A 27,174-nucleotide genomic window follows, 5' to 3' on the forward strand; every position below is an offset into this window, starting at 1 on the left:
TCCACACTGGGCTACCAGCTTCCTTGATCTTTGTGTCAGCTAATCTCTTAGTGATCTGCTCTCTAGTGTTTCTTCCATGGACTGATGCTCTTTAGTTGTGATATTCAACAGAAAGGGAAAAAAAAAGAGAGAACGGTTTAAACATTTTGGAACAGAGCAATCCTTTGGGGTCAAAATGTCTTCATCTTTTCAGTGTGCACCTCAGAACTCAAGGAACCAAAATTGCATGGAGCTGGTGCTTGATAACTCGGAAAAGACTTGGGCGAGGCTTCCAAGAGGAAGAACATAATTGTTCATACATGCGCTTCACCGCCTCATCAGGGAACAGCATTATTCCGGCTGTTTTCTGTTCTCCTGTGGGAGGAACTGGCCGAATGGGGGAGAGGGTTCTGCTCCGGTGGGTGCCTGTTCACAGGCCAAGGATGGAGACGGTAGGTCTGAGAGGCAGCTCCCGCCACAGAGAGTCCCGTGAGCCCGCCTTATGGATGGAGAGTTTATCTGAGCCCCCGGCCTTTAGAAGTGAACCCCAGGGTTGTCTGTGCAGGTATGTTTTTTATCCCAGAAAGTAGGATATGATATATGCCTTCCCTTGAAAATACTTCCTTAAACAAGGCAGGTGCCGGCTGCGCTGGTGAATGAGGGGGGAGGGTCAGGCCACAAGGTGTAACCCCCTCCTAGATGCATGGTCTGCATCCCTGAGCGGTGCTGTGACCCCAGAGGCTGGTTCTGGATTAGCCAAGTATGTCTTCTGGGGGCTGTGATGTCATCTGAGTCTACCGCAAGCAGAGCAGAAGCCAGCAGATGGCCTTGCTGTTTGGCCTTGAAGATAAAGTCGTCAACTTTTGTGAATAAGCATGTTTGGGCTCCCGGTAAGTTCATGAGAAAGCGTTAAAGGACTCTGCATTTTTCAGACTCCGTGGCTCTGTGCTGTTCCTGGTTGTCTCCACTTTCACGTCTTTTATAAATTGTTCAGTCACTGTTTTCACTTGGGCTGTTTATCACCTGAGATATTTTCAGAGATAGCACAGGCAGAAATTTTCCAAACCCTAGGGCTTTGATTTATACAAAAGTTTTGCTCTAAGGAGGTGGATAAACTGGTGTGAATAATTACTGATATACTCAGATACTGTCTCTCTTTTCCTGGGGGAGAAAAGAAGAATCGACTTTCATTTCTAGTCATGCCAACAGAAGGCATTGTACTCCATTGACAATAATTGTGTGCAAGGGGGTAAAGAGGTGTGTGTGTGTTTCATCTAGAAGTTTCATTTCCTACTTCACGGGCCTTTCCTCTTACCCCCATCCTCAGCTTCTGCAGGGCCTTGCACAATATCTAACATTTAATGGTTGATCCATACGTCTTTATTGATGGTAAGTAATTCACCCCCAGAGTCTTTCTGTTTCTCTCTTCTCTTCCTTCCCTGCCCCACCTTTTACTTTCAAAACATCATTCACATAGCAGCAGGTACTTTTTATATATATATATTTGCCATTGCATCCGTGGCTTATGGAGGTTCCCAGGCTAGGGGTCCAATCGGAGCTACAGCTGCTGGCCTGTGCCACAGCCACAGCAATGCCAGATCCTTAACCCACTGAGCAAGGCAAGGAATCAAACCAGCAACCTCATGGTTCCTAGTTGGATTCGTTTCCACTGCACCAAGATGGGAACTCCAGCAGCTATTTTTTGAGCAGAAGTGGGAAATAGTCACATTTTCTAGGCCAACTGTGATCACTTAGAAGTGGCTATTTCTTTTGTTTGTTTGTTTGCTTTTTAGGGCCACACAGACCACGTATTTAAGTTCCCAGGCTAGGGGTCAAATCAGAGCTGCAGCTGCCAGCCTACACCATAGCTCACAGCAACGCCAGATCCCAGTCAGGGAGGCTAGAGATCGAACCCACATCCTTATGGATACTAGTCAGATTTGCCACATGGGATAGTCCGGAAGTGGCTGTTTCTAAGGGTTTGGAGGCTGCTTCTGAGTTCAGAGGGAAATAGTGCTGTGATCAATTAGCAATGTCTGTCGTGGGCTCAGTATGGAAGTATGCCATGTATTTGCATTCCTGCTGTAGGTGGTGGACTGCTTTTCAAGAATAAAAAAAAAGAAAGGCATGTTTCTCCATGGAATTAGTTGAAGATGTTCCCACTTATGTTTCTTACATTTCCTGCCTTTTAAAAAGTACTCTGATTTTTTAAAGGCTTTCTATAAACCTAATACCATAACCATGTAGAAGTGCTACTGAGTCCTGTTAGGCAGGATTAGCATCCAGAAAGGCAGAGAGCCTGTGCGGGTGTAGACTGGTACATCCTGTTGTCATTCAGGTCACAGGGGTATTTGCCTCCCTTCAGAGTGAGAAGCAGAAAACCACAGATAACGCAGATGACATATTGATGGTCAATCTGCTGATCTTGGGCCCGTGCTGTGTTATTAGCAGGAGTATTCTGGCTGCCTCCCAGTCAGAAGGGAAAACTGATACCTCACTTTCTTAGAAAGAGGGACTCCTTTCCCCAGAGGATACATAGTGTGTCGTGGTGCCCCCCAGCCCCCAGCAGCCATCAGCATCCTTACTCCCGTATCACTGGGGGCAACCGTCTCTGTTTCATTGTCCCCCACAGGCACTGTGGGGAGGATAAGAAGGAAAGTAAAGAGAAAGGCCGTATCCACAGGGCCATAAAGAGGTTGCAGCAGAGGAGGATACAGAGGGCAGAGAGTGGCCTCTGGGTCTGTACATCTGCAGCTGCACATGCTCTGGTTGCAGGTTGGCTCAGAGCCTATTCATGTTGCTCCTTGTGGGCCCTTCACCTCTGAGTCTAAGATGCTTTAGACCAGCCTGTGGGTGGTAGCAGAGGGATGAGTGGGATGACTGTGTGGGCTTCCAGAAAACCTAGGGCACAGCCATCATCGTCTGGATGCCAACTTGTCCTGGATATTGAATGTGACTCTCCTAAGGAAGCCTGTGGTTCCCTTGGACTAAGATTCCTAGGATCTATCTGGGGGTGAGCAATCACAGAACATAGCCGTTTCTGTTTGGCTTATTTCACTTAGGAATAGACCCCTAAGGTTCCTTCATGCCTTTTTGTGGTTTGTTAGCTCATTTTTCATCACTACATAATACTCCATTGTCTGCCACAGTTTATCTATTCACCTACCAAAGGATATTTTGATTACTTCCAAGTTTGGGCAACAATGAATAAAGCTGCTATAAACATGTGTGCAGCTTTCTGTGTGTGTGTGTGTACATAAGTTTTCAATCATTTGGGTAAATACCAAGGAGCTCGATTGCTGGACCATATGGTAAGCCTATGTCCTCCAAAGTGACCACCACACTGTCCTCCAAAGTGGCTGTGGCATTTCATCAGCTGGTTCTGACTCCCACACCACACCACTTTCATTTAGAAGAGTCTGATTTTTCTGGGATGTGCTTTGGAAATACCCTGACTTCTCCACAGATGCCACCTGCATTCTTCTTTCTGTCATTTTCCTTTTCTTGCCAGAGCTCAACCATCCCAGCAGAAAACTTCCTCTTCTTCTTCCTCTTCCTTTTCTTTGGCTTCGCATCTCTATCCTTCCTCACCCCCCAAAGTCAAAGAGGTAAATGGGGAGAGCACAGGAGCAGGGCTGATGAGGGGAGGTCCCACTCCCACTTTCGCATGGAAGAGCTACCATGAGTCCACAGAGGTTTTTTCATCTTCCTATAAAATGATTAAGTTGACACCCCAAAAAGGTATGTGATACTCTCCTCCCCAAAACTCTGGGGTCAGGCGTGCCTTGTTCTCTACTGGTTTGTCTCCAGTCAGTAAGTGAGATGCTTCCCAAACGACTAAGTGCTTTGGGGGCATTCACGAAACAGCTTTGCTATATGAGAACATGCGTTGGCCCCGAGGGAAATACCTCAGGGGCCCTGCAGTCTGGCAGAGCTCCAAGACTCAGTTGCCTGCATCACCACCCCTGCATCACATCCCTCCCTCTCCACACTCCCTGGAGACTGTTTGGAGCCCCTGCCACTATAAATCACTGGCAGCAGGTTTGTTTGTGGCTTGTCCATCTCGTTACTTTATAGATAGGCTTCCTATTGTCCAACCCAGATGCTTCAGGGTGTTATAGAGAGGCAGACACATGAATGTAGATCAGAGGGAATTGCTGAACAGGCAAGGGAGCATCCCAGTGAACTGAGGGCAGGCTGATACCCACAGTCCCATGGCGAGCTCCCCTAGACCATTTGCAAGGTTCTCAGGAGCCGCCCTGTCCATTCATGTGACTGCCAGCTTGTTCCGTTTCCCTTGCAGTTGGAGGCTGAATGACCTGAGGTGGAAGGGACTTGCCCTGCTGGGGTGCAGAATTTCTCAACAGGACACACTATTAGCATCTTAAGCAGGCCAAAGGCCTGTGCTTTACAGTAATCTAGCTTCACTGCTCTCACCCACTGAATGCTAGGAGAGCCCACATCATTGTGACAATCAAAAACTACCCCACCCGTTATCCGATGCTCCCTGGAGGTGCTAGAAGGATGAGAACCCCCGGGCTAGGGGTGGTCTGGTGAGGGTCTCGCAGTGAGAGGTCGCTCCGAGTGCCTCCTGCCCTGTCCTGGTCCAGGCCCTTCTCAGCAGCTGGTACCTGCTCTTGTCACCCACACCCTTTCTCATCTGCTGTCTCCTCTTCTTCCTCCTCCTGCTCCCTCCCTTCCAGGGCCCAAGGAGAAGAACTTAGACATGGTCCCAGCCTGCAGGGTGCGGTGAGGGAACTTCAGGGTGTTTTCTCCTCAACTCTTGAAAATCTGTGCTTCTGAGGCTTTGTTTTCTCCATTTGCACTCCGCTTCTCCATCGTGGTCCTTACGCAGTCAAATGAGGTCTCCTAAGGGGTATTCTCTGGGCAGCCCTGAGAACACAGAACAAGCCAGCGTGTGACCGTGATGGTTAACATGGGTGCAGCGTCATCCCCTCTGCCCACCCCTCCCCTAGCCCCCAAGGCCGATGCTGCGTAGATCTGAAATTCTTCCAGTCACACCGGTATTTATCTTGGCTCCAACCCCAAGCCTCACTGTGCCTTCTGCGGGGTGGTTCCAGGGGTGTCCTGAGTGCAGTGGTGAGAAGGGGCGAGTTTGTCATCACCCAGCTATTCACGTGGAGGAAATGGGGCAGAGTTCAAGGATTGCTTATTTTTTACCTCCTGCCCACTCATAGCCTACTTCCAGACCACTGGCGGTGAGCGATGTGTGCATATGGCCTTGACCGAGCTGAGGGATGGGCCTGGCTTTGATGGGGCTGCCAAGAGGCTAATTCTGCTGGTCTGAGGGCCACATACGCAGAGCCACTGATGACCCTGAGCCCAGAGGATGGCAATTATGGCGCCACCACAAGGCCAGAGGGAGCTGAGGCAGGGCCAGTGGGTCTCCGTGGAGCAGGAGGGGCTTGCTGTTTGATTCCTGAGTTCCCCAGTGGCTGGGTCCACGCTCCGCTGGTTCACAGTGCAGAGGGCCCTGCGGACGGTGCCACTGCATCGGCCACTTGATCCCATCCTGTCTCTAGTCTGCTCTCCTACCCCTCTTTCCTCTGGGACTCTGGGAAAGTCAAGGGTAGCCCTTTGCACAGACACCTCGATGCCTCAAATCAGTGTCAGTGGCTGGTACAAGGTTGCGAGCACCTCAGCTTGGCACAGCTTCGGTCACCTCAGAGCTCGGCCCTGGTAGAACCTGTTGGTGATTCAGCAGCCAGAGAACTCCAGCCAGCCCAGGAGGCCTCGGCGATACTTGCCCTGCTGCCCTGCAATCCCCGGCTAGGACTCCCTGGCCAGCCAGCACGGGAGCAGGGCCTGCGGAAGAGGAAGCTTGACTCAGCCCCCAGCCCTGGTCCAGGTCTTCAGTAAGGCTTTTAACTCTGCTTCCTCCTAACAAGAAAGGGTGGGGCACAGACAGGAGGGCCTCAGGGCCTTCCTCACCCAGAGGAGATGCTTGGCGCATCCTGGTTAACTGGTGGTTTGACAAAGATATTCTGCCCCGTGTGCTACTGGCTTTGTAGGAAGGGGTGTTCTCAGACCACCGAATCAGTGGGCAGCCCTGCTCTGTAAAGCTTTGGCATGGGTGAGTCCTGGGGAGAGCAGAGAGGAAGATGTGTCTGTAGCAGTGTGAGGTGTTGCATCACACCTGCCAGGCCTTAGAAACAGAGATTGCTCAACAAGGCAGCACCCACCCCCTCCTGCAAGGGTCTCTGCAGCTTCTTTAGTTGGTCATTTCTTTTTCGCTTACTTTTCCAGAAGTCAGGAAGGGCATGTCACCCGCTTTTGTAGCTGTGTTACCTCTCTGATGCCTGTGCATGTGGTTTAAGTCCTGGGCGTTTAATAGGACTTTGACTCTAAGGAACCCAAAATGTTTTGCAGATATTTCATTTGCCCTTTGAAGTAGGGAAGGGAAAGTAGTTATCTTTTCTCCTAAGTCAGAGACGGTGGGAAATGAGGTCTGGGCTTGGGCAGCTGCGTGGAAGTGAGGTCAGGGCAGCCTAAGTGTTTTGCAAGGCAGGTGAGAGGAGCAAGTGAGACTATTTAGGAGACCTGGGTCTCGATGGACACATGGGGTCAAACAAAGGGCTTGAATAGGGAGCGTGGGAGAGGCTCTCGGAGCACAGGTAAGTGTTTGCTTCCACTGTGTCTTCAGGCTTTCTCATAAAGATTTCAGGAAAAACTGACAAGTTAAAAGGGTAAAACCTCTCAGAGGGTTGACTCAGGTGACTGACCCGCTCAGGAGCACCTTGGTGTGATCTCGGTTCTGAGGACTTGGTCCAGGCTCAGGTGAAGGGTGATACCTCCCATCCTCCGTGGTCCCCTCTATACTCTAGTGAGACTCATTCACCATGATTGGAAGAGAAGAGGCATCGTAACTCAGCCCCCAACCAGACGGTGGTACAGCCGGGCGTGTATAAACGGAGTTCAGCGTGACGGTGTCTAAGAGTCAGAAGGATGATTTCCATAAGAAGAGTCCAGTGCAGAAGTGAGAAAAGGGACTTTGAGCCCTTCTCGATCTCTGCAGCCTCTGGGAAAGTCTCTGCCGAGTAGCAGGTGCTCAATGAATGCTGTTGAATGAGTGACAGTCACATGTCCATGTTCTCCAGCTCCACTGAAATGGAAATAAGAACTGGTGCTTAGAGCTGTCGCTGGGGGACAAGTGAGGGGAGACTTCCTGAGAGTCAGAGGGTTGGCCTGCTCCCACCTGCGCATGCTCAGTCCTCACCTGCCTCCAACTCTGTTTGCAAGCCCGTGACCTCTTAGATGAATTCACTTCAACACGTATGCATCCAAAATCTAAGTAGGTGCCAGGCATTGCACCAAGTGTGAGGGCAAAGATGAGTAAGACTCGGCTGCCGACCACACCAGAGGGGAAGCGGGGTGAGATGTGAAAGCTTCTTAACTTCAAGGTTAAGAAAGGTTAAGGGCTTAACTTCAAGGTTAAGGACAACTCTGAGGAAGAAATGATTCTTCCAGACATTTGGGCTCGGGGTTCAGAGCCAAAGTTGATTCCCACTGGTAGAGGAGGGGGTGGGCCAAACAGCCCCGCCTCTTTGTGACTCGTCGGCTCCATGTACTGCATGAGCGGGAGCCCCCTCGTTTAATCTGTACAGTAACCATGTGGCAGATGGCTGGCTTGCTCTCTTTTTACAGCAGAGGAAACTGAAACACAGGTAACTAAACAGAGGTCAGACAGCTGCAAGGACTTGAGCCAGGACCCCGGTGGCGTGAGCCCAAGGCACCAAGCTGGATGGGGACAGGTCGTGTGCGGGGAAGGGGGACAGTGCCTGGCAGCTGGACGCAGGGTGCCTGACAGAAGTAGGGCGGAGGGACCAAGTGGAAGTGGCGGTTGGGACCAGGTCACGTGCCTGGAGTCTCTGTTCAGGACTTTGGACGGGGCTCTGTGCGTGGGGTTCAGAGGAAAGGAATGTGATGGTCCCAAAGCACCTGGGAAGCTCACTCTGCCAACAGGAGCAAAGGTTTAAAAAAAAAAAGAAACGAAAAAAGCTGTGGTCAGGAAAACCAGTTAGGCAGCTATTGTGATAGCCCAGGAGAGATGATGAGGCCTGAATTGGGGCAGTGGCAGTAGGGATGCAGGGGGACGGATAAGAAGGGGAAGGTAGAGGCAGGATGTGTAGGAGGCCGTGGCTTGGATACAGGGTAGAGCAGAGGGAGGGGTCCGTGATGGCTGTTGGGTCTTCAGCCCCACCCAGGACCCAGGAGGAGGAACAGGTCACATGACCAGGTGATTTTGAACACATGGTTTGAGCGACATGCCACTGGAGAAGGGTCAGGGCTGGAGACGGTGCCTGGGGCCTGGAAGTGAGGCAGTGACATGGAAACATGGGTTTCGTGTGTTGGCTTCAGCAGCGCAGGCTCATCTGCCTTTGCTATAGCAAGGAGGAGTCCTTTTTCCTCCATTCATTTTATTTAATCCTTGCAGTAGTCACGTGAGGAAGTGTGATCCATATTCGTGCATGAGAACACAGAGGCTCAGCAAGGTTAGGTAACATGGCCGAGATCCCACCCTTAAGGAGTGGCAGAGCCAGGATTCGAATCCAAGGCTCCTTTCTGCTCCACCGTAATAGACCCTGAGTCAGGGTTAGAAAATGGTACAGGGTTGCAATGCAGGCACCCACTTGCCTGTCTCTCCCACCTCCCAGATCTTGAAGGTTCATTCTGAATACCGTGGGTTTTCGCATTCTGGTTTATATGGGCACAGATATGGAAACTACCCAGGAGCTTATTTTCCGTGACGTCATAGTCATGAGGTTCTGCCTTAGACTCATCAGGTTGGACTTTGCTGCTTATGACCACTGGGGATCGTTAGGCAGGGAAGCTGAGGGTCCCAAGCTCACCGACCCAAGAGCACTCCTCATGGACTGTAGGCTTGGAATATGTCATCAAGCCAATGTCAAGACTGCATTGAAAATGTAGAAATAGAAAGTGCCCTTTTAGGTTTCAGTTTGGGATCATTTCCATCTTTTGATATTTGATGGAAATGCCATGCTAAATTGGAAGACAAAATTATCGTAAACCAAGCACACTCAGGGCGACAAGCACTCACACCCTGCGTCTTGCCTGATCCTTCTTCAAGGCAAGGGCTCCATAATGGAATGAGCAGTGGAATGAGGCCAAGTATGTCCACCTCCTTTCCCCAGATAGATAGTTGAGGAAGACAGACGGCTCTGTGTCGTTAGAGACCAGGCAGATCTTCTAGCCCAACGTTGTCATTTAAACATAAGGAATCCAGGAATGAGAGTGAAGAAGGGACTTGGTAAAGGTGACACCACTCACAGATGACCCTAATCTCTGGACTCCCGGTTAGCGGGTGTTGCCCACATCACAGTACATCTGGCTTAGATCCAGGAGAAAAGAGGAGGGGGAGGACTTTTCTGGCATGTCTTGGCTGTACTTAACAAGAGTGAAGGAAAGAAAAATAGAGACAGCTGGGTCCATAACAGGCAGTGTTACAAGGTGGGTGACCTTGGGCAGGTGACAGTCCCCTGTACCTGCACATTCTCACCTCTAAAATGAGGGCATCATGGAGTTCCCGTCATGGCGCCGTGGAAACAGATCTAACTGGGAACCATGAGGTTGCAGTTTCGATCCCTAGCCTCGCTCAGTGGGTTAAGGATCCTGTGTTGCCGTGAGCTGTTGTATAGGTCACAGACAAGACTCAGATCTGATGTTGCTATGGCTGTGGTGTAGGCCAGCAGCTGTAGCTCCAATTGGACCCCTAGCTTGGGAACCTCCATATGCTGTAGGTGCAGCCCTAAAAAGCAATAAATAAATAAATAAATAAATGTAATGGAAGCATCATTTACCTACCTCCTAGGACTGGCTTTGAGTATTGAATGAGATGATTCAGCATGTGTCCTACATGCTCAGGTGTTGCTGCTATTATCATTAATAATGCCATCATAGTTACCATATGATCCAATAATCCCACTCCTGGACATATATCCAGATAAAACTATCATTCGAAAAGATGCATCCCTATGTTCATAGCAGCACTATTCACAACAGCCAAGACAATAGCCAAACAACCTAAATGTCCATCGACAGATGAGTGGATGCAGAAGATGTGGTACAAACACACAATGGAATACTACTCAGCCAGAAAAAAGAATAAAATAATGCCACTCACAGCAACATGGATGCAACTAGAGATTCTCATACTAAGTGAAGTAAATCAGAAAGAGAAAGACAAATACCATATGATGTCACTTATATGTGGCATCTAAAATATGGCACAAATGAACCCATCTACAAAACAGAAACAGACTCGCAGACATAGAGAACAGCCTTATGGTTTCCAAGTGGGGGGTGTCTGGGAGAATGAAGTGGGAGGTTGGGGTTAGCAAATGTAAGCTATTCATTATACACAGAAGAGATAAGCAACAAGGTCCTACTGTACAGCACAGAGAACTATATTCAGTGTCCTATGATAAACCATAATGGAAAGGAATATTTTAAAAAAGAATGTGTATGGGGAGGTGCACATGCGCATGTGTAACTGAATCACTTTGCTGTATGGCAGAAATTAACACAACATTGTAAATGTTCTTCCGTTTAAAAAATAACACTGTCAGCCACAATGATAATTATGGCTGAACAATGTGAGGAGGGAGCTCAGGAAACCAAACAGGCTCTGGTGATCTTCCCTCTACCACCCCCCTGGCATACAAGTGTCTTCCTGTTTCACTTGTCCCACGTCATGGCTGTCTGGGTGCAGGGTCAGGACCCCCCCCCCCACCCCTCCGCAGAGTTGGTTTCTCTGCTCTGCGCGTGTGGACCCGCCACCTGAAACACAAAACAAACCATTTCAAATAATTTCTCGAGAAGGCTCTCCTTGGGTAGCAGGGACCCATCTGTGTTTTGAAAGCAGTGTTCCAGCTGCTGGGATGGTGAAAGAAAGAGCCCTCTGTCCCATGAGCCCGTCTGCCCAAGGTGATTCACTCCCGTGTCACATATTTCTAAACCCTCCTTGCCTTCCCCTGCGCCTTCCTAATCCCGTCTGGCCAGTTCTGCCACAAACTCCTCTGCCCCTTGGCCTGCCATCCTCTGAAGCCCGTGTCACTGGTGTCTCTGTAAGCGGGTGCACATGGGAACTGTCACCCCTTCCTTGGAGAGAAATACTGCACTGAGGAGAGAGGGATGCCGCGTGGCTGCTTTTGATCATGACCTTTATGGATGTTCTCTCGGGGGCAGAAAGGGGGTGGCTCCAGTCTCCTGGTCCTGCCATCTTCCCACCTTGCCTCTGCCTGCCTCTTTCTACCTAATCGGTTCTGACCCTGAAGCCAGCATCTTCACCTGGCTGTCAAACCTCTTGCATTTCAAAATACTGAGATATAAAAAGTCACATAATACTGCAGTGGGTTTGTTTTTTTTTTTGTTTGTTTGTTTGTTTGTTTGGTGATGGGGGGTGTTGATTGTCTTTTTAGGGCGCATCTGTGGCATATGGAGGTTCCCAGGGTAGGGTTCTAAACAGAGCTGTAGCCACCAGCCTGCACCACAGCCAAAGCCACACCAGATCCGAGCCACGTCTGCGATCTACACCACAGCTCACAGTAACGCTGAATCCTTAACCCACTGAGCGAGGCCAAGGATCAAACCTGGGTCCTCATGGATGCTAGTCAGATTTGTTTCTGCTAAGCCACGATGGGAACTCCCAATATTGCAGTTTTTGCTATGCAGTTAGCAATCCCGCCCTGTGTACAGATAAAATCCCAATGTTGGAATATAAGTCACAGGAGAAGCTACCTTAGAACTTGGTGCCGGAAGGTATCTTAGCACCAGCAGGTCCTGAGTTCCTCATGACCCACTTAGACCTATTTTTGCGCCCTACATGGCTGTCCATGGGCATCCCCTGAAGACCTCGTGCTGAGACGCAGGATTCTCACCTTCTAGGTCCCATCCTCACTTGCTGAGCTCCTGCTCTGCCCTTTATGAATCCCCAGCCCCAAGCACAGTAGGAGAGGAGGGGGGGATCCTGGCTGCCCTCCAGACACCCACACGCCCTCCCGCCTCTCTCACCTGATTTCCGCCCCTCCCGCCTCCATCAGTTCTGTTTTCATAGACATTTCCTCACCACCTCCTCAAAATCCAAGACATCCGTCATCCCCAAGGACCTGCTGTACCCTCACTCCATCCTCCCCACATCCTCGACACCAAAACCTCACCCCTTCCCTTAGGAAGCCTAGCTTAGGGGATCTAAAAATGGATGAGACATGGAGCCCTCAATTTTCTAGAGAGAACCACCCATCTGTAGAGTGGAGTCGGTAGGAGCCTGGAAGCAGGTACTGGCTGCAGCAGAGGCCAGAGGAGGGCATGGTCAACTCTGCCAGGGTGACCAGAAGATGCTTCTCCCAGGTCAGAGAACTACAGCCGAGTATCCACAGAGGAGGGGAGGTGGTCACCAGGCCAATGTCAGGGGAGAGGATGAGGGAATCCCATGCTAAAGGCACAGGCTGGGTCCCCATCCATCATGCATGAGGGGCTGCACGGAGGGGGTGCCCTGCGCTGTGGCCCAGGGATGATGGGCACCCTGATCTGTCAGCAGCATTTTCCATTGGCACAGTGGTGGGTGGCTTCATGGTGGCTGCATCTCATGGGCTCAGCAGATAAAGAGGGTGGCCTCTCTCGACATTCTTTCCGTTGGAACCATCTCTCCGTGTTCCAGAGAGCGGAATTAGAAGCACTGCCACCCCGGTCCTTCCTGGAGGGCAGGCTGGGTTCCTGCTCTACCTTGAGGTGGGGGATCCCCCTTTCACAAGGTCTTTCTTCCTTTGCGGATGGTTTTCCCCTCACCGCCACCCCCTTTTTCTTTTTCAAGTTCACAATCCAGGGATTCCCCTCTTTGCAGCTATTTAAATAGAAATAGGATGCTGGCAGGAGCAGCCTTGCAGGGATACCAGAGGGGTGCTGGCTGGGTGGCCCTGTGGCACATGCGTCCAGCTTTGAACTTCAGGTGAGAGGCCTCAGTGGCTGCCAAGCCTCCATCTGAGGTGTGTGTTGGCTCCCCCCAGCCACGGACTGTGGCGGCTGTCCCTGCAGCTATACTGTCCCACACAGGTGCTCCAGGGAGGGATTTCCTGTGTGTCTGAGGAGCTTGAAGCCTGCCAAGGCCACATGTTTCTGGAAGGCCTTTACACAGCCCAGCTTTTGCAGGCATGATCCCTGGGGGCTGGCAGTCTGGGACAGCTGGCCTTACAAAGATGGGACGGTCTGGAGTCTGGCGTCACACCCTTAACCCTTCTCAGCAGACCTTGCTCGTGGGGGGTGGGGGCCCTGGAGGCAGTGAGAAAATGCCCAGAGGCCTCAGATGTGGCCTGTGGAAGAAGCAGATCAAACGTGGAGGCTAGGTCTGCTGAATCTGTTGTCTGGGCTCATTTAGGGGTTGAAAATGGTAAATACACACCTACCAGTGTGTCGTGACAGGCCATGGTCCAAGTAACTGTTGTGTGGGGAGGTAATAATTAAACACTATCTCGGGCACAGGAGGTGGACAGACTTGAGTTTCAATTTGTCTGCAGGGACTTCCCATCGTGGCGTAGTGGTTAACGAATCCGACTAGGAACCATGAGGTTGCAGGTTCCATCCCTGGCCTTTCTCAGTGGGTTAAGGATCTGGCGTTGCCGTGAACCGTGGTGTAGGTCACAGATGCAGCTCAGATCCCGTGTTGCTGTGGCTGTGGCGTAGGCTGGTGGCTACAGCTCCGATTCGACCCCTGGCCTGGGAACTTCCATATGCCACGGGTGCAGCCCTAGAAAAGACCAAAAAAAAAAAAGTTATTAAAAAAAGAAAGAAAGAAATGAATTTGACCGCAGGAGCTTGGGCAAATTTCACAACCTCTCTAAGCCTCAGTTTCTTCATCTGTAAAATTGGGTGTTTCCATGGGCTGGACCAAAAGGCAGGGGAGCCGGGAGGTGCCCTATATTGTGGGTTATAGTGAAGACTAAATAAGATAATGCCTGTAAAAAGCCTGGTGCTAAGCCTGGGATTGGCACCTGCCCAATAAGTGGTACCCACCCACCTGAGAAGGGAAAGAGGCCTGACCTTGTCTTCTTGATTTGGGACCCTCTTAGGGAAAGCAGAGGCTTCACCTCCCATCACAGGGTCTCCACTGAAGATTGCAGAGAGAGCCCAGAGCACTAAGAAGTTGTTTTCCATGGGATATAAGGGTATAGAAAGGAACCATTCTTCTCATATTGCTTCAATTATGAATAAAAACCCAGTGTCTTTCATCTGTGGATCATGGTGGTTTTGCAAACTCTAATTAGTTCTCCAAACATCTTTGCAAGTCTGGCAGCTGGGAGCATCCAGGTGAGGAGCAGAGGGGGTGAAGGAACTCGCTCCGAGGCTGGGGCAGTTCCCCCTCAGCCCCGTACCCCCCCATACACACCCCCGCCGCCGCCGCCACCGTACTCCCTGGAGACTGGTGAGTGGCTGTGTTCTGTCCTGGCTGCAGTCAGGCAGTGTTTGCTTTCTTGTGGCAATTTTGCTTAAGCAAAGGTTGGTGTGGAGTCCAGACACTGTAGTGACTGGTGGGATATGGGGCCAGGGAGGAAGGTGGGAAGTCAGTTTGTTCTTTCAGGGATGGTTTGTGACAAGCCAGTGGCACTTCCTCTCGAGAGGTATGCAGAGCATTCCTTTCGGTACCGCAGGTCACTGGCTACCTTTGACCCAGAGTGGTTTGTGGCGGTGCCAGCAAAGGCAGATGGTGACAAGTTCCCAGCTGACTGTGTGGAACCACTCAGATTTTTCCTGCCTTTGGAAGGAAAGCCTCACTTTAACGCTTGGTGCGTGGATTACAAACCTGGCCTCCCAGATCTGCCCAGGGGACCCCCAAGAGCATGCTTCCAAAGTTCGTGGCTGTTCAGAGAAAGACAAATGTCATATGAGATCAGTAATATGTGCAATCTAGTAGAAATGATACAATAGAACTTACAAAACAGAAACAGACTCAAAGATTTCGAAACCAAAGGGGAAACGGGGGGGGGGGGGGTTAAATGAGGAGGTTGGGATTGATATATGCACACTATTACATATAAAATGGACGGGTAACAAGGAACAACTGTATAGCCCAGGGAAATTTACTCCATACAGTATAATAACTGATATGGGAAAGGAATCTGAAAAGGAAAGGATATGTGTATACATATAACATTTATTTTGCTTAATGCCTGAAATTGACACAGCTTCGTAAGTCAACTATATTCCAATAAATTTTTTTTCAAATGAACCAAAACAAAAACAGGAGTTCCCATTGTGGCACAACCGGACCGGCATTGTTTCTGCAGCATCAGGACGCAAGTTCGATCCCTGGCCCAGCACAGTGAGTTAAGGATCCCGTGTTGCTGCACCTGTGACTTGGATCTGATCCCTGGCCCAGGAACTCTATATGCCGCAGGATGGCCAAAAGAAAAAGTGTCTGTTGAGCGGCAAGAAAGAATTGTTCAGGGCAGATGTGTGATTTTACTACCTTTCTCTCCTCGTCCCCCACCCCATTTTGTCCCCCCACCCACCCACCCAACTCCAGCCCAGATGAGTGGTTCAATACTCTGTAGGAATATTTAGGAAATCCAGGCCAGGCCTGCAGTAAAAGCAGTCTGAAGTTTCTGAGATGTTTCTCATGTCAAGAACCTAAATGAAAGTTGTGAGCAAATTGCTTTATCTGTCCAAGCGTGTTTCTTCCTTGAGAGTCAAGGGCTGCTGTGTCTACACTCTGAGTAAAAGGGGAAAGGAGCCCTCACAGCATGCACGGCCGGGGCAGGGGGCACTGATCCTGAGCACTGGGGTGGGGGGGTCACAGTGCAGAAGTTTGCCTGTCTTTGTCGCTTCCGGGCTACCCCACAGGTGGCACAGCCTCTGTATGGCCATCCCAGCATCTTTTCGGAGTTCAGTTTTAGGAAGTCATTCTAACTTAGTTCATGCTGATTGCATAACGCATAGAGGTTCCTTCTTCAGTTTCCAGAAATCTCCAGTACTGTAACGTGCAGACACATAAGGTCATCTGCTGGCAGGGGCACGTTCATGGGTATGCAACCCTTGTGGTCGCAGAGCCTTGGGCTCAGGTAGCCTTGGGGGCTAACACCAGGATGCTGCAGTCTTGAAATTCTGAACAGTTTTGTCTTTGCATTGGTATCTTGTGAGTGAAGTTCCCTGGGACAGTGGAATATGAGGGGGCTGGGGAGGGGGCACTCGGATCCTGTGTTCCCAGCTACTGCCACCTCCCTGCCTCTTCTGGGTGGATTCTTGCCCCTGCCACTCAGGAAGTTGACACAAGAAAGGTTGGAGTGAGGTGCAGGTACCTCCACGGCATCTTGGGCAGGGCGTGGTGACAACTGCCCCATCCAGGCTGGCAGCCCTGCTGCATTTCCTTGGATGAGGGACGGGGCGAGCTTCTCCCCTCCCCCATCCAGCTTCCTAGGGTGGATGTTGCAGCACCCTTGGGGGGATCACTGCCCACCTTGGGTGGAGTCAACTGACTTCTGGGAAGAAGAAACCCCTGACCAGTCTTCCCTGCCTCCAGCTGGGTCACACACATCCATCCCCCCGCTGGCCGAGGGGAAAACCCATAGTCCATGGTCACATGCGCACTTGTGCACTGTCCCGGGGGCCCTCCAAGGGGCCGTGCTCCACCCCCACCCCCTACTGCAAGTCGTGTCATACCTCAAAGACAGCCAGACCAGAAAGAACAAATAAAATACATCCTGACGCACGCAACAGCGTGTATGTACTTAAAGCCGCTGAATTGTACTCTTAAAAAGAGTTAAAATAATAATTGCTGTGTATATTTTACCACTATTAAAGACATACTTATAAAGTGTTTAAAAACAAAAACAAAAATGAAACAAGAAGCGCCGTGACACGTGGAGAAAGACAGGCAGGGAACAGCTTCACATTGTATTCACCCTAAGAGGCCTCTTTTCCCTGCTTTTTGAACCAAGGGTCCCACATACTCGTTTTGCACTGAGCTCCGCCAGTTCAGTCACTAAACCTGCCTGCTGCCCATTTTGTAAAATATCAACTCTCACCCTTGCTGGGGGCTGACCCTCAAAGCCTGAGAAAGTCCACTGCTGACCAGACCTTCACCTGTCCTCTCATCTTCCCCCCGACAGGTATCTTGTTGGCCGTGTGCCAGGCCCTGGAGAACAGCACGTCCGCCCTGAGTGGTGAGTCCTGACCCCTTGATGTGGGGTGGTTGCAGACCCAGGCTACTTTGTGGAGCCTGCGTGTGCCCTAAGCTGCCTCGGGGGGGGGTTCCTGCCCAGTGAGGCACAGCTGTCCTCTGAGCCCTCTGTGCCAGGGGCCCAGGGAGCACTCCTGGGGGGTCTTAACTGCTTCCCCCCACCACCCACCACCCACCACCCACCCCCCCGGGTTGCTGCTCCTGCTCCCTCAGGACTTGCCCTCTCCCATCTCTGATCCAACAATCACTGTGGGCAAGGCTGCCGGAAAGCAAAGCCTGCAGGATCCCTAGGCTTGGAACCCTCACATCATAATCCATCTCAAGAAGAATCCAGATTCCTAAACCCACTTGTCTACCTCTGCCTGCTGATCTTTGTTTAGTTATTTTCCAGTTTCTCTTCTGACATTTGTAGCAATATTTCCCTTGTTTCATTTTCAAGATCCTTGATCAACAGATGGGAAAGTTGGGGAACGTGGGAGGCAGACCGCTTGCGGGCAGAGGATCACAGAGGCAGTCTCTGCACCATTTGCACATGGATTTTAGCCTTTGTCCACATGCGCTGATATTGTTTTACAATTAGTCGCGGTGAGAAAGCTATTTGGATGCCTGCTTTTTCAACTCAAGTTTAGGAGTTGTGCATTTTTCCACGTTGAAATGTATCCATTTAAAATGTCACTATGTTCCATTAAAATGGACATGCGTGACTTAAATAGGCATTTCCCATTGGATTATTTCTTTTTGCCTCGGGTTTAAATTATAATGCTGCAGCTTGATGCCTAGAAGCGATTTCCTTCTTTTGGATTCTTTCCTTAGGACATAATCTCCAGGAGCAAGAATAACTATATTTATGACCCTTGTAGCAAATTGTGGAAGAGCTTTCCAAGTGAATTGAGCTGATTTTTTCTGCCAAAAATACAGGAATCTGCCAGTTTCACTGTTCCCTGGTTGACATGGAATATGCTCCCATCTGTTACTGTGGTGGCCCCTGCTGTATCTCCCTGGTTATTTCAGGGAGGAGCCGTGGCAGGGGGTGGTCCTGTGTATTCGTAAATTCTCTAACCAGCCACACAGTGTCCTTGGTACTTTGCTCTTCTCTTTTCTTCCAAATGCAGTGGAAGTGATGCTGCCACTTCCACTGGGTACCAGCCCCACAGCCTCCCCTTGGAGTTATTATCCTTGATGCCCTTGAACCCTGAAGGTACCCAGGCCCCTTGGTGGCCCATGATGCCACAGAAGAAAATTCCTCTCTTCCTCGGTGTTACACTTTGTTGGGACTGGGGGTGGAAGGGTCTGTCCATCCGAGAACAGTGCTTGCGGAGTCCAGGGTCTACCAGAGTTTCCATGAAGTCGTTCTTTCACTTTTTCATTACGTCCCCCATCATGAAGGGCTCAGATGTGACTACATAGGGAGGGGGAGATAGCTGGATGACTCCCCCGGACTCTTTTCAGAATTGTCCCAACACCCCCCCCCCCGGGCTGCATTTACCCCCACGTGCATCTCCAGCCCTCCTGACTCTCACTGGAGGACCCAGAAGCCAAGAGCCGGGTTCTCCTCTGTCACTTGCAGGTGACAGTTTGCAGCGATGGCAAATACTCCAAGGGGATGGGTACTCCTGGTTACTTTATCGGCTCCTCCCATTCCATCCATCAACAGGAAAGGCCTAGGGGATGGTAGTTTCCCTCAGGGGCCTGGTGTGGCTCCTGCCCAGGCCCTTTGGGGTTTCCCAAGCTCTCCCGGGTAGCCATGGGAAGACCTGTGACATTTATCCAGAAAATGATTGTCCTTGCTGCAGTGGTGGGCAATCTCTGTTCCATCTTTCCTTTCTGGTCTTGCTTCTATGAGACTGTCTCTGGTGTCAACAAGGACCTGAGGCTTCCTCTCCCTCAGGATGATGTAAGTTCAGAAAACCGTAGCCGTGTCCTGCTCTTTGGCCCATGACCCTGTAACTGGCTGAATGCATTTCTGTGGCTCAATGTAGTGGGTGAGAGCAGGGGCAGTGCCATACCTTCTTGGGTCCAGGGGACCTTGAGATCCCAGAGTTGGTTGGTGATACATGAGAAAGAGTGATGGACATAAGAAGGTTTGGGGGAGTTCCTGTGTGGCTTAGAGGTAACAAATCCAGCTGGTATCCATGAGGATGTGGGTTCGATCCCTGGCCTCGCTCAGTGGGTTAAGTATCTGATGTTGCCATGAGCTATGGTGTAGGTCACAGATGAGGCTCGGATTCTGCATTGCTGTGGCCACGGCAAAGGCCGGCAGCGGCAGCTCCAATTAACCTCTAGCCTGGGGACTTCCATATGCCACAGGTGCAGCCCTAAAAAGCAAAAAAAAAAAAAAAAAAAAGAAGAAGAAGAAAAGAAGAAGGTTTTGGTGCATTCCTTGAGAGTTTGTTTGGAGGTTCTAGCAGGGGAGCGCAGCTACTCATATGCTCTTGACCGAAGAATGGTCCTCCTCTATCGGGCATGGTCGTCCTCTTCGACTGAGCGTGCAGCTTTGGGAGAGATGCACATGGAGAGGTGACAGAAGAAGGGGACACCCGCCTAGCCAGCCAGATCAGCCAAATCAGCCAAATCAACCCTGGTGATCAATGGGGTGACAGATGTCGCAGCCAGATCACCCTCACATCCAGGTTTTGGTACATTTCTGATTGATGCTGCTGGAGCCAAGGGCTGCAGGCACACTCAGGATGAAGTTCTAACAATTTGACTGGACAGAGCAGCAGAGAGAGAAAATTCCAAACTCTGTGTGCCAGTTAAGGGTGGAACACAAGCTTGATGAAATGGGAGCTGAACCCCATGTGGCTTTTTTGAGTTTTTCAAAAAAAAAATTTCCTTGTCCTCATGACTCCTCACAGTTGCCCTTAGACTTTGTTGTTGAGATTTCATTGGTTTCCTCCAATCATCCGTCCTTTCTCTTAAATCCCCAAATGCAAAGGGTAGTTGATGCCAGAGGCATAGGAGCCTGGCATTATGGTCATCAGCAAATGCTTCTCAGACATCTGCTTTGGGTGAGACATTGGAAGGATACGTGCCTTAGGCTGGAGGTTAGGAATCCTGGGTATTGGACCCATCTGGTCTCAGTTTTGCCAAGTCCCTGGGCAAATTATTCATCTGGTTCCTGTTTGGATCTTAGTTTCTTCATCTGTTGGCATTGAATCAGAATAGCCTGTAAGACTCTTCACATGTCCACTCTGATGGATTGATAGAGACTACTTGGAAAGCTATAGTAAGGATTACAAGGCTACCTTCAAACTGTTAGGAAATAGGCTAGTGGTAGTGTGATGTCAGTGATGAATTGGTGATGCCTGCCACAGGCCTCAGGTGGGCTAGTGGTAGCGTGATGGTGGTGATCAACTGGTGATGCCTGCCACGGGCCTCAGGTAGGCTAGTGGCAGTGTGACTGCCATGTATTTCATTCTTTTGGAGTCAGATGCTGTTTTACATTCAGGTTCTAACATTATAGTCACTGGACAACTTCTACATCCTTGTCCTCAGAGAGCCCACCACACAGGTGAAAAGACAGCATGGGAACCCACAATGAGATCCTCAAAGTGACATAAGGCAACCACAGCTGACTGCTTGGTACCTGATTTAGAAAATAATTGCTACAGGAGCAAAGTCTGAGGGTCAGGACAGAAAATTTGGATCTGGTTGGTTGTCCGTTTGGAGAGCATGCAGAGAAACATTAGCTGGAGGCAAGATGAGGGTGGCAGCACCTATAGCTTAGAACTTCACACCCTTCGCAGGGGAAGAGCTATGACCTGTCTTCAAAGGCACCTTTTCATGCCCCTTACAAGGGACAGAATGCATCTTGGTTAAGTTGTTGGGTGGCTGCTTGCTTAACCCTCTGAAATGTTGCATAGTTCCCAGGCTGCCCATCTGGTTCTCATATTTTCATGAGACTCACTCTAATGACTGAGGGGTGTGGTGAGGGCTGTGCTCAGGCACCTGGGAGCCAGGCCCCGGGCTTCCCTCTGCTACCTGCCCAGCATGATCGGGTGCCCGGGGTGGCTCTTTAAACCTGAACTTCTGTTCCTTCCTCTAGCCTGTGTCTCTTGCCACCCACCTGGAACTGGGCAGGGTTTGAAGCCTTGCTTAATTTAGCATCTGGGAGACTTTTCAGAGGCAATGATGCTAGAACGTGGAGAATTCACCGCTCTGTTATTGACAGGGAAGGTCGCTGTTATCAGCTTGCTTGGGGAGATGGTGGTCAGATTGTGGCAGGGACACCGAGCTTAGCTATGGTGAGAGGGGGAGTCGAGGCTGCCAGAGGGCAAATCAGATTATAAGGAGCAGCCTCTGAAGGCGTTACTTGTTTGAGAAACAGGTAGAAGCCGGGTCAGCCAGCAAGCAAGGGATCTGTTTATTGCTCATCTCGCCTAACAAAAGCTTTTCAGAGCTGCAAACTGCTTCCCCATTCCATTGTCTGGAGCTTTCCCACGTGGAGCTGAAGTCATTCTAAAATTAGAAGACTCACGTGTTCCACCTAGGTACACGGTTCACTGTTCCAAAGAAGTGTCTGTAGCACGAGAGACTTGATTTGTCTTCTTGGCGGGCTCAAGGCACATGCATCGCTGGGTGCTGGGACTAGCTTGGGACACTTAGAGCCTCTGGAGAGAAGGAGGGAGCCTCCTTTCGTCTTTAGGATCTCTTCGTGTCATACAGTTCCTCTTTTTTTAATTTTTTTTTTTAATTTGTTATAGTTGATTTACAGTGTTCTGTCCATTTCTGCTGTACAGCAAAGAGACCCAGGTACATGCATCTCATTTCCTCATTTTGCCTGCTACTTTCTGCAAAGGTAACTGTGCTGGGGCAGAGGGAATGTTGTTCCGCATAGTAGAGGGGCCATAGGACATGGAATCCAGGATCATAATTCTGACTCACGAGCTGTGTGATATCAGTAGTGCCCTTCAATCTCCCTGAACCTCAGTTCTCCCCTCGATAAAATGAAGGAGCGGGATTAAAGCAGTGTCTTTCCAAACTGTGAGTCACAAAATCCCCTTGGCGGGTCACAACCAACCTTTTTGAAAATGAGATTGAGAAGTTCCCTGGTGGCTTAGTGGGTTAAGGATCTGATGTTGTCACTGCAGTGGCTGGGGTCGCTGCTGTGGCTCAGGTTCAATCCCTGGCCTTGGAACTTCCACATGATGCGGGCACAAAAACAAACAAAAAACCCTCATGATTTTAATAGTTTAGAGAATTTCAGAGTGCATGACATGACGGAAAGACAGATAATGTTTTATGACACTCTTGTTTTAGTTATTCGTGGATTATGTATTAGCATTCTGCATTTCTTCACTTATATAAGCTGCACCCATGTTGCCCCCTCTGTAATTTGCAGATTTGATTTCTTCAGAGAACTTAGACACTTGCAGAATAAGTGTCTTTACAAACCTGTACATTTCCCCACACACACCTAGTCTTTATAGTTGTCTTGTTCACCCTTAATTTGACAACAGTTCTTTTCATTTATTCACCCTTGTCAAGTCTGTCCAAAACACGCCACTATTATAACAGAAACAACAGGTCCTTCCTTATGCATAGATATCTCATTAGTTTATGTAATATGTAATTAAATTACGTAAATACAGTAATGAGGACAACTGACATAAACAGGTTTGGGAACAAACACAAATGTCCTCTTGGTAAATATATAGCTTCAGTGGTAAAAACAGAAATGGGCTGGTAAACTAGAGTAACCAACTAGTTGAGCTTCTGCCTGCTGAGGACCTAGGTCTAGACATTTTAACAGAGGAATGGAAAGGATCGATTGGGTAAATCAAGGCCATGGTTTAAGCTGAGGTCAGATAAAGTATCTCCCAGCTTTGAAAAAAGCAAAGCAAGTGACACAACTCATAGATTTCTAAAAGTCAAGGCCTGTGGAAGCCTTCCTGTTCCTCCACTTTTTAGGGTTTTTTTTGTTTTTGTCTTTTTTTTTTTTTTTTGCCTTTTCTAGGGCTGCACCTGCGGCATACGGAGGGTCCCAGGCTAGGGGTCTAATCGGAGCTGTAGCCACCAGCCTACACCACAGCTCACAGCAACACCAGATCCTTAACCCACTGAGCAAAGCCAGGGATCGAACCACAACCTCATGGTTCCTAGTTGGATATGTTAACCACTGAGCCATGACAAGAACTCCCACGTTTTAGTTTTTGATATCTATTTAGCACAGACTTACTGCTGAGTAGCCAGGCCCCGCAATTTGTAGCCATTTACTCTGAACCTGCTGTGAAGATATTTCTAATACCAGCTCATTCCATCCCCATGCCTCTTAGCTCAGAGTCTCAAGAGAGAGAATTGGATGGGTTTGCTTCCTCGGTCATTGCTTCCTCGGTCAAGTGGTTACCCAGCAGCTGTGGCAGTGTTGGGAGGGGGAGGCTGCACAGGGAACAAGGTGTCAAAAAGCAGTGTAGCCTTTGGGCAGGCAGACTTCCTCATTAGATGTGGAAGAGGCAAAGACCACCCTGGTCCAGAGTGATTCTTTGTATCATTCATTCAGTCAATGAAGATTTATTGAGCACTTGATATATGCTAAGTCCTAATCAAAGCAAAATTTCTGTTCTTAAGAACCTTGTACTCCACTGGGAAAGATAGATACTCTGTTACATTTTAATCTATCGAACAGGCATAGTTTGGGGAATGCATACACTGAGTGCTGGTGTGTGTAAAGTGAGGCAGCTACATGTATTATTTATTGCTGTGTATATTAGCTTTCTGGGAAAGAGCTTAGTATTAACGGGGGACTTGATTCCTTCGTATTAGTAAGAACATTAAAATTGTCCATACCCTGCAACCTAACAATTAGACTTTTGGCATCTACTTTACAAAAATAATCAGAGACGTGAGATTAACATCCATTATAGTAAAATATAGCCAGTTCAAATGTCAGCAAGAAGGAAATCTTTATGGGGCAGGTGGATAGATTTTAAAGAAAAGCCCTTTAAAATCATTTTGAAGAAGAATATTTAATTATGTGGGAGAATGCACATGTAAATAGATAAAGTAATAAATAAAATTGAGTGATGTATCTGAGCTTTTCCCATTGTTTAAAGTTTTATTGATGTCTAGTTGATTTACAATATTGTGACAATTTCTGCTTTACAACAAAGGGATTCAGTTACACACCTACACACATCCATTCTTTTTCAGATTCTTTTCCCATATAGGCTATCACAGCATATTGGGTAGAGTTCCCTGTGCTATACAGCAGGTCCCTGTTGACCATCCAGTCTGTGTACAAGAGGGTGCATATAAACTATGCACACAGATGCAAAAATAAAGGCAAAGATCCTATAGTATTAACGTTAACGATCTCTGGTTAATAAGAATATGAATGACTTTAATTTCCTTTGTTCTTGCCTGGTTTTCTACCCTGTCTCCAGTGAGCATATTTTAATACTATAATCAGAAATAAAAGGAGTGACATTTTTTAAAAGGGAAAAAAAAGGCCATGGCTGCTGTGCTGCCCTGCAGATCTGCTGGCCAGCACAAGTTGAGTGCAGGCTGCCTTGGTCTTGCTGTCCCAGAGCTGCAGTGTCACTGAGGCTCGGGCAGTGCTGCTGTTTCTGGAGCACAGGGACCTGCCATACTGGCCTGCATGAGCCACCCCCCACACACACACCCTGGTCCCTATAGCTTGGCGCCCACCCTCAGGACCTCACTGTCTGGAGAGATTGGCCCCAACAGAATAAGTCTAGGTTCACCTCCAAGTTCTAGGGATGCTCATCCAGACTCTTCTTCAGTGGCTCCTAAATCCTGATCCATTTTTATCTCTGAGTTTCAAAGGAGAGGTTGGGCTTTTCCGGGCCCCCAGCCCTAGAGTCAGTCTCTAGAATCTGAAAACTCTGGAACTGGACAGAGTTCAAATTTCCCCTCTGCCACCTAACAAACTGGGAGACCTTAAGCAAATTACGTAACCTCTCTGTATCTCAGCTTCCTTATCTATGAAATAAGCATCTGATCTTACCTGCTCTTAGGGTTGTTTGTGAGAATTAAGAGATTATATGTGAAGCACTCGGAGCTCTGTGCACACGCACATAAGTGCTTTGCTGCTTCCACTTTTACTATGTTATTGGTGACACAGGTATTATGACGCAAGACCTGTGTCTTCATGGTGCTTTTATTACCAGCAGTTAAGCCCTAAGACAGCGGTTCTCACGCTTCAATGTGCAGAGAAGTCATCCTGCAGCCTGTGTTGAAGTGCAGATTCCTGGCCACCATCAGCATGTGGCCCAGACATCTGCCCTTGCTAAGGCCAGAAGGGAAGAAGCTACGTGGCACACACCCTCATGGTGGTACCTGCCTTTGTGGTGGTACCTGCCTTTCTCCTTAAGGTAGCGGCCCTTTTCCATCCCTGGAACTCACGCACCCCCCTCAGTGGGACACTGCCAATTTCTGGGAGTCTGTGAAATGTTTGTGTTCAGGGCTGACTTTCTAGCATTCACCCGGAAGCTTAGCAAAGAGAATCCAAAACCTCAGAACTTGAGCCATCACCTTGAAACATCCTCTTTCCTGTTAACCTTGCTGTGATGAAATGATGAGCACAGCAGCTTTGAGTAAGGCATCAGCTTTGTTTTCTGAGCACCCAACCCAAACCTCCAGTTTCTGAGTTTGGGGAACAACTCGGGGTGTCTGGTTATTTACCGATGTCCTTGGCTGTCATCAAGCTGAATTCAGGTGCCTCCTTAGCCGTCTCAGTAACTGTTTAATTTATAGTTCGTTTTGAATCTCTTCTTCATTTCCTATCTTGAAAGTTATGCCCCAACTTTATCAAAATGTATAATAGAGGGGGATTTCATACATCCTGACCATTTCATCACTAAAAGGACTAAATGTTTCTTAAATACCAAAACATGCTAGCACTGAACAGGGAAAAAACAGACAGGATGAAACAGGAGGAAGGGCGCGGTTCCCCTCACGCTGGTTCCCTGGAGCTGGGGCTCAGGAGGATGATATTCTTGCCAGCTGTCATTTAGCCTGGGCTAGGAAGCTCTCCTTCTGGGCCTTTTTCTGTCCTGACTGCTGGGGGGTTGGATATAATAAACATCTCTCCCCACCTTACATGGTAGGTCTAGGAAGGCATTTTTTGAATCCTGAAAGTGAAAAATGTTAGCTCTTACTATGAAATCTGCCACAGACGCATCTTCCTGGTGCTCTGGGATGTAACAAATGGAAATATAATCATGAGTCATGTAACCATCCACAGGAGCCCCTATAAAAGTCTGGGTCTAGCCGGCTTTCCGCCTAATATCCCATTAAATAAACACAACCCAGGAGCGTAAAAGGCTCTAGAAACCAAGGTGCATATCAAATCAGGTGATAGCCACATCATTGTCAGCTTTGTAGGCATTTCCTAAGGAGGTAACCCGAGGTCCCTGCTTCCTAACCTTCTTCAGAATCAAGACCCAGCTTGAACATCAAAGTATGTGACACCCCACAGATAGTAGTTGTGTCTTTAATATTAAATTCATTAGGAGTTCCCATCATGGCTCAGTGGTTAACGAATCTGACTAGGAACCATGAGGTTGCGGGTTCGATCCCTGGCCTTGCTCTGTGGGTTGGGGATCTGGCATTGCTGTGGCTGTGGCGTAGGCCAGCGGCTACAGCTCCGATTAGCTCTCTAGCCTGGGAATCTCCATATGCCACGTGTGCGGCCCTAGAGAAGACAAAAAATAATAATAATAATTCATTCATTAATATATAAAGGCTGCTATGAGAACTCAATCACATGTTAAAATGAATTTGTATCTTATAGATCACAATAGATTTCATATAGTGATATGACCTAACATTTATGGAACACTCACTTCACTATATGCTGGATGCTGAATATATACATGCATTTAATTCCTACAACTCTAGGATGGAGGTGTTATATTATCCCCATTTTACAGTTGGCAAACTGAGGCATAGAGAAGTAACTTCCTGGACCACATAGAAAGTGGCAGAGCTAGGCTTTGGGCTTTGAACGCAGGTAACAGCAGCAT

At 49.0% G+C, this 27,174-nt stretch overlaps 1 protein-coding gene across 2 annotated transcripts in view; it reads left to right on the forward strand.

Annotated features, from left to right (window-relative positions):
* TGFA (transforming growth factor alpha) overlaps positions 1-27,174 on the forward strand; it is a 102,983-nt gene that overhangs the window by 17,417 nt on the left and 58,392 nt on the right. For both annotated transcript variants that reach the window (XM_047781834.1, XM_047781835.1), the window contains exon 2: positions 17,118-17,171. In XM_047781834.1, the coding sequence (XP_047637790.1) occupies positions 17,118-17,171 (54 nt within the window). The remainder of the gene's footprint in view (positions 1-17,117; positions 17,172-27,174) is intronic.

This window comes from Phacochoerus africanus, chromosome 5 (assembly GCF_016906955.1).
Source record: "Phacochoerus africanus isolate WHEZ1 chromosome 5, ROS_Pafr_v1, whole genome shotgun sequence".
Classification (NCBI taxonomy): Eukaryota; Metazoa; Chordata; class Mammalia; order Artiodactyla; family Suidae; genus Phacochoerus; species Phacochoerus africanus.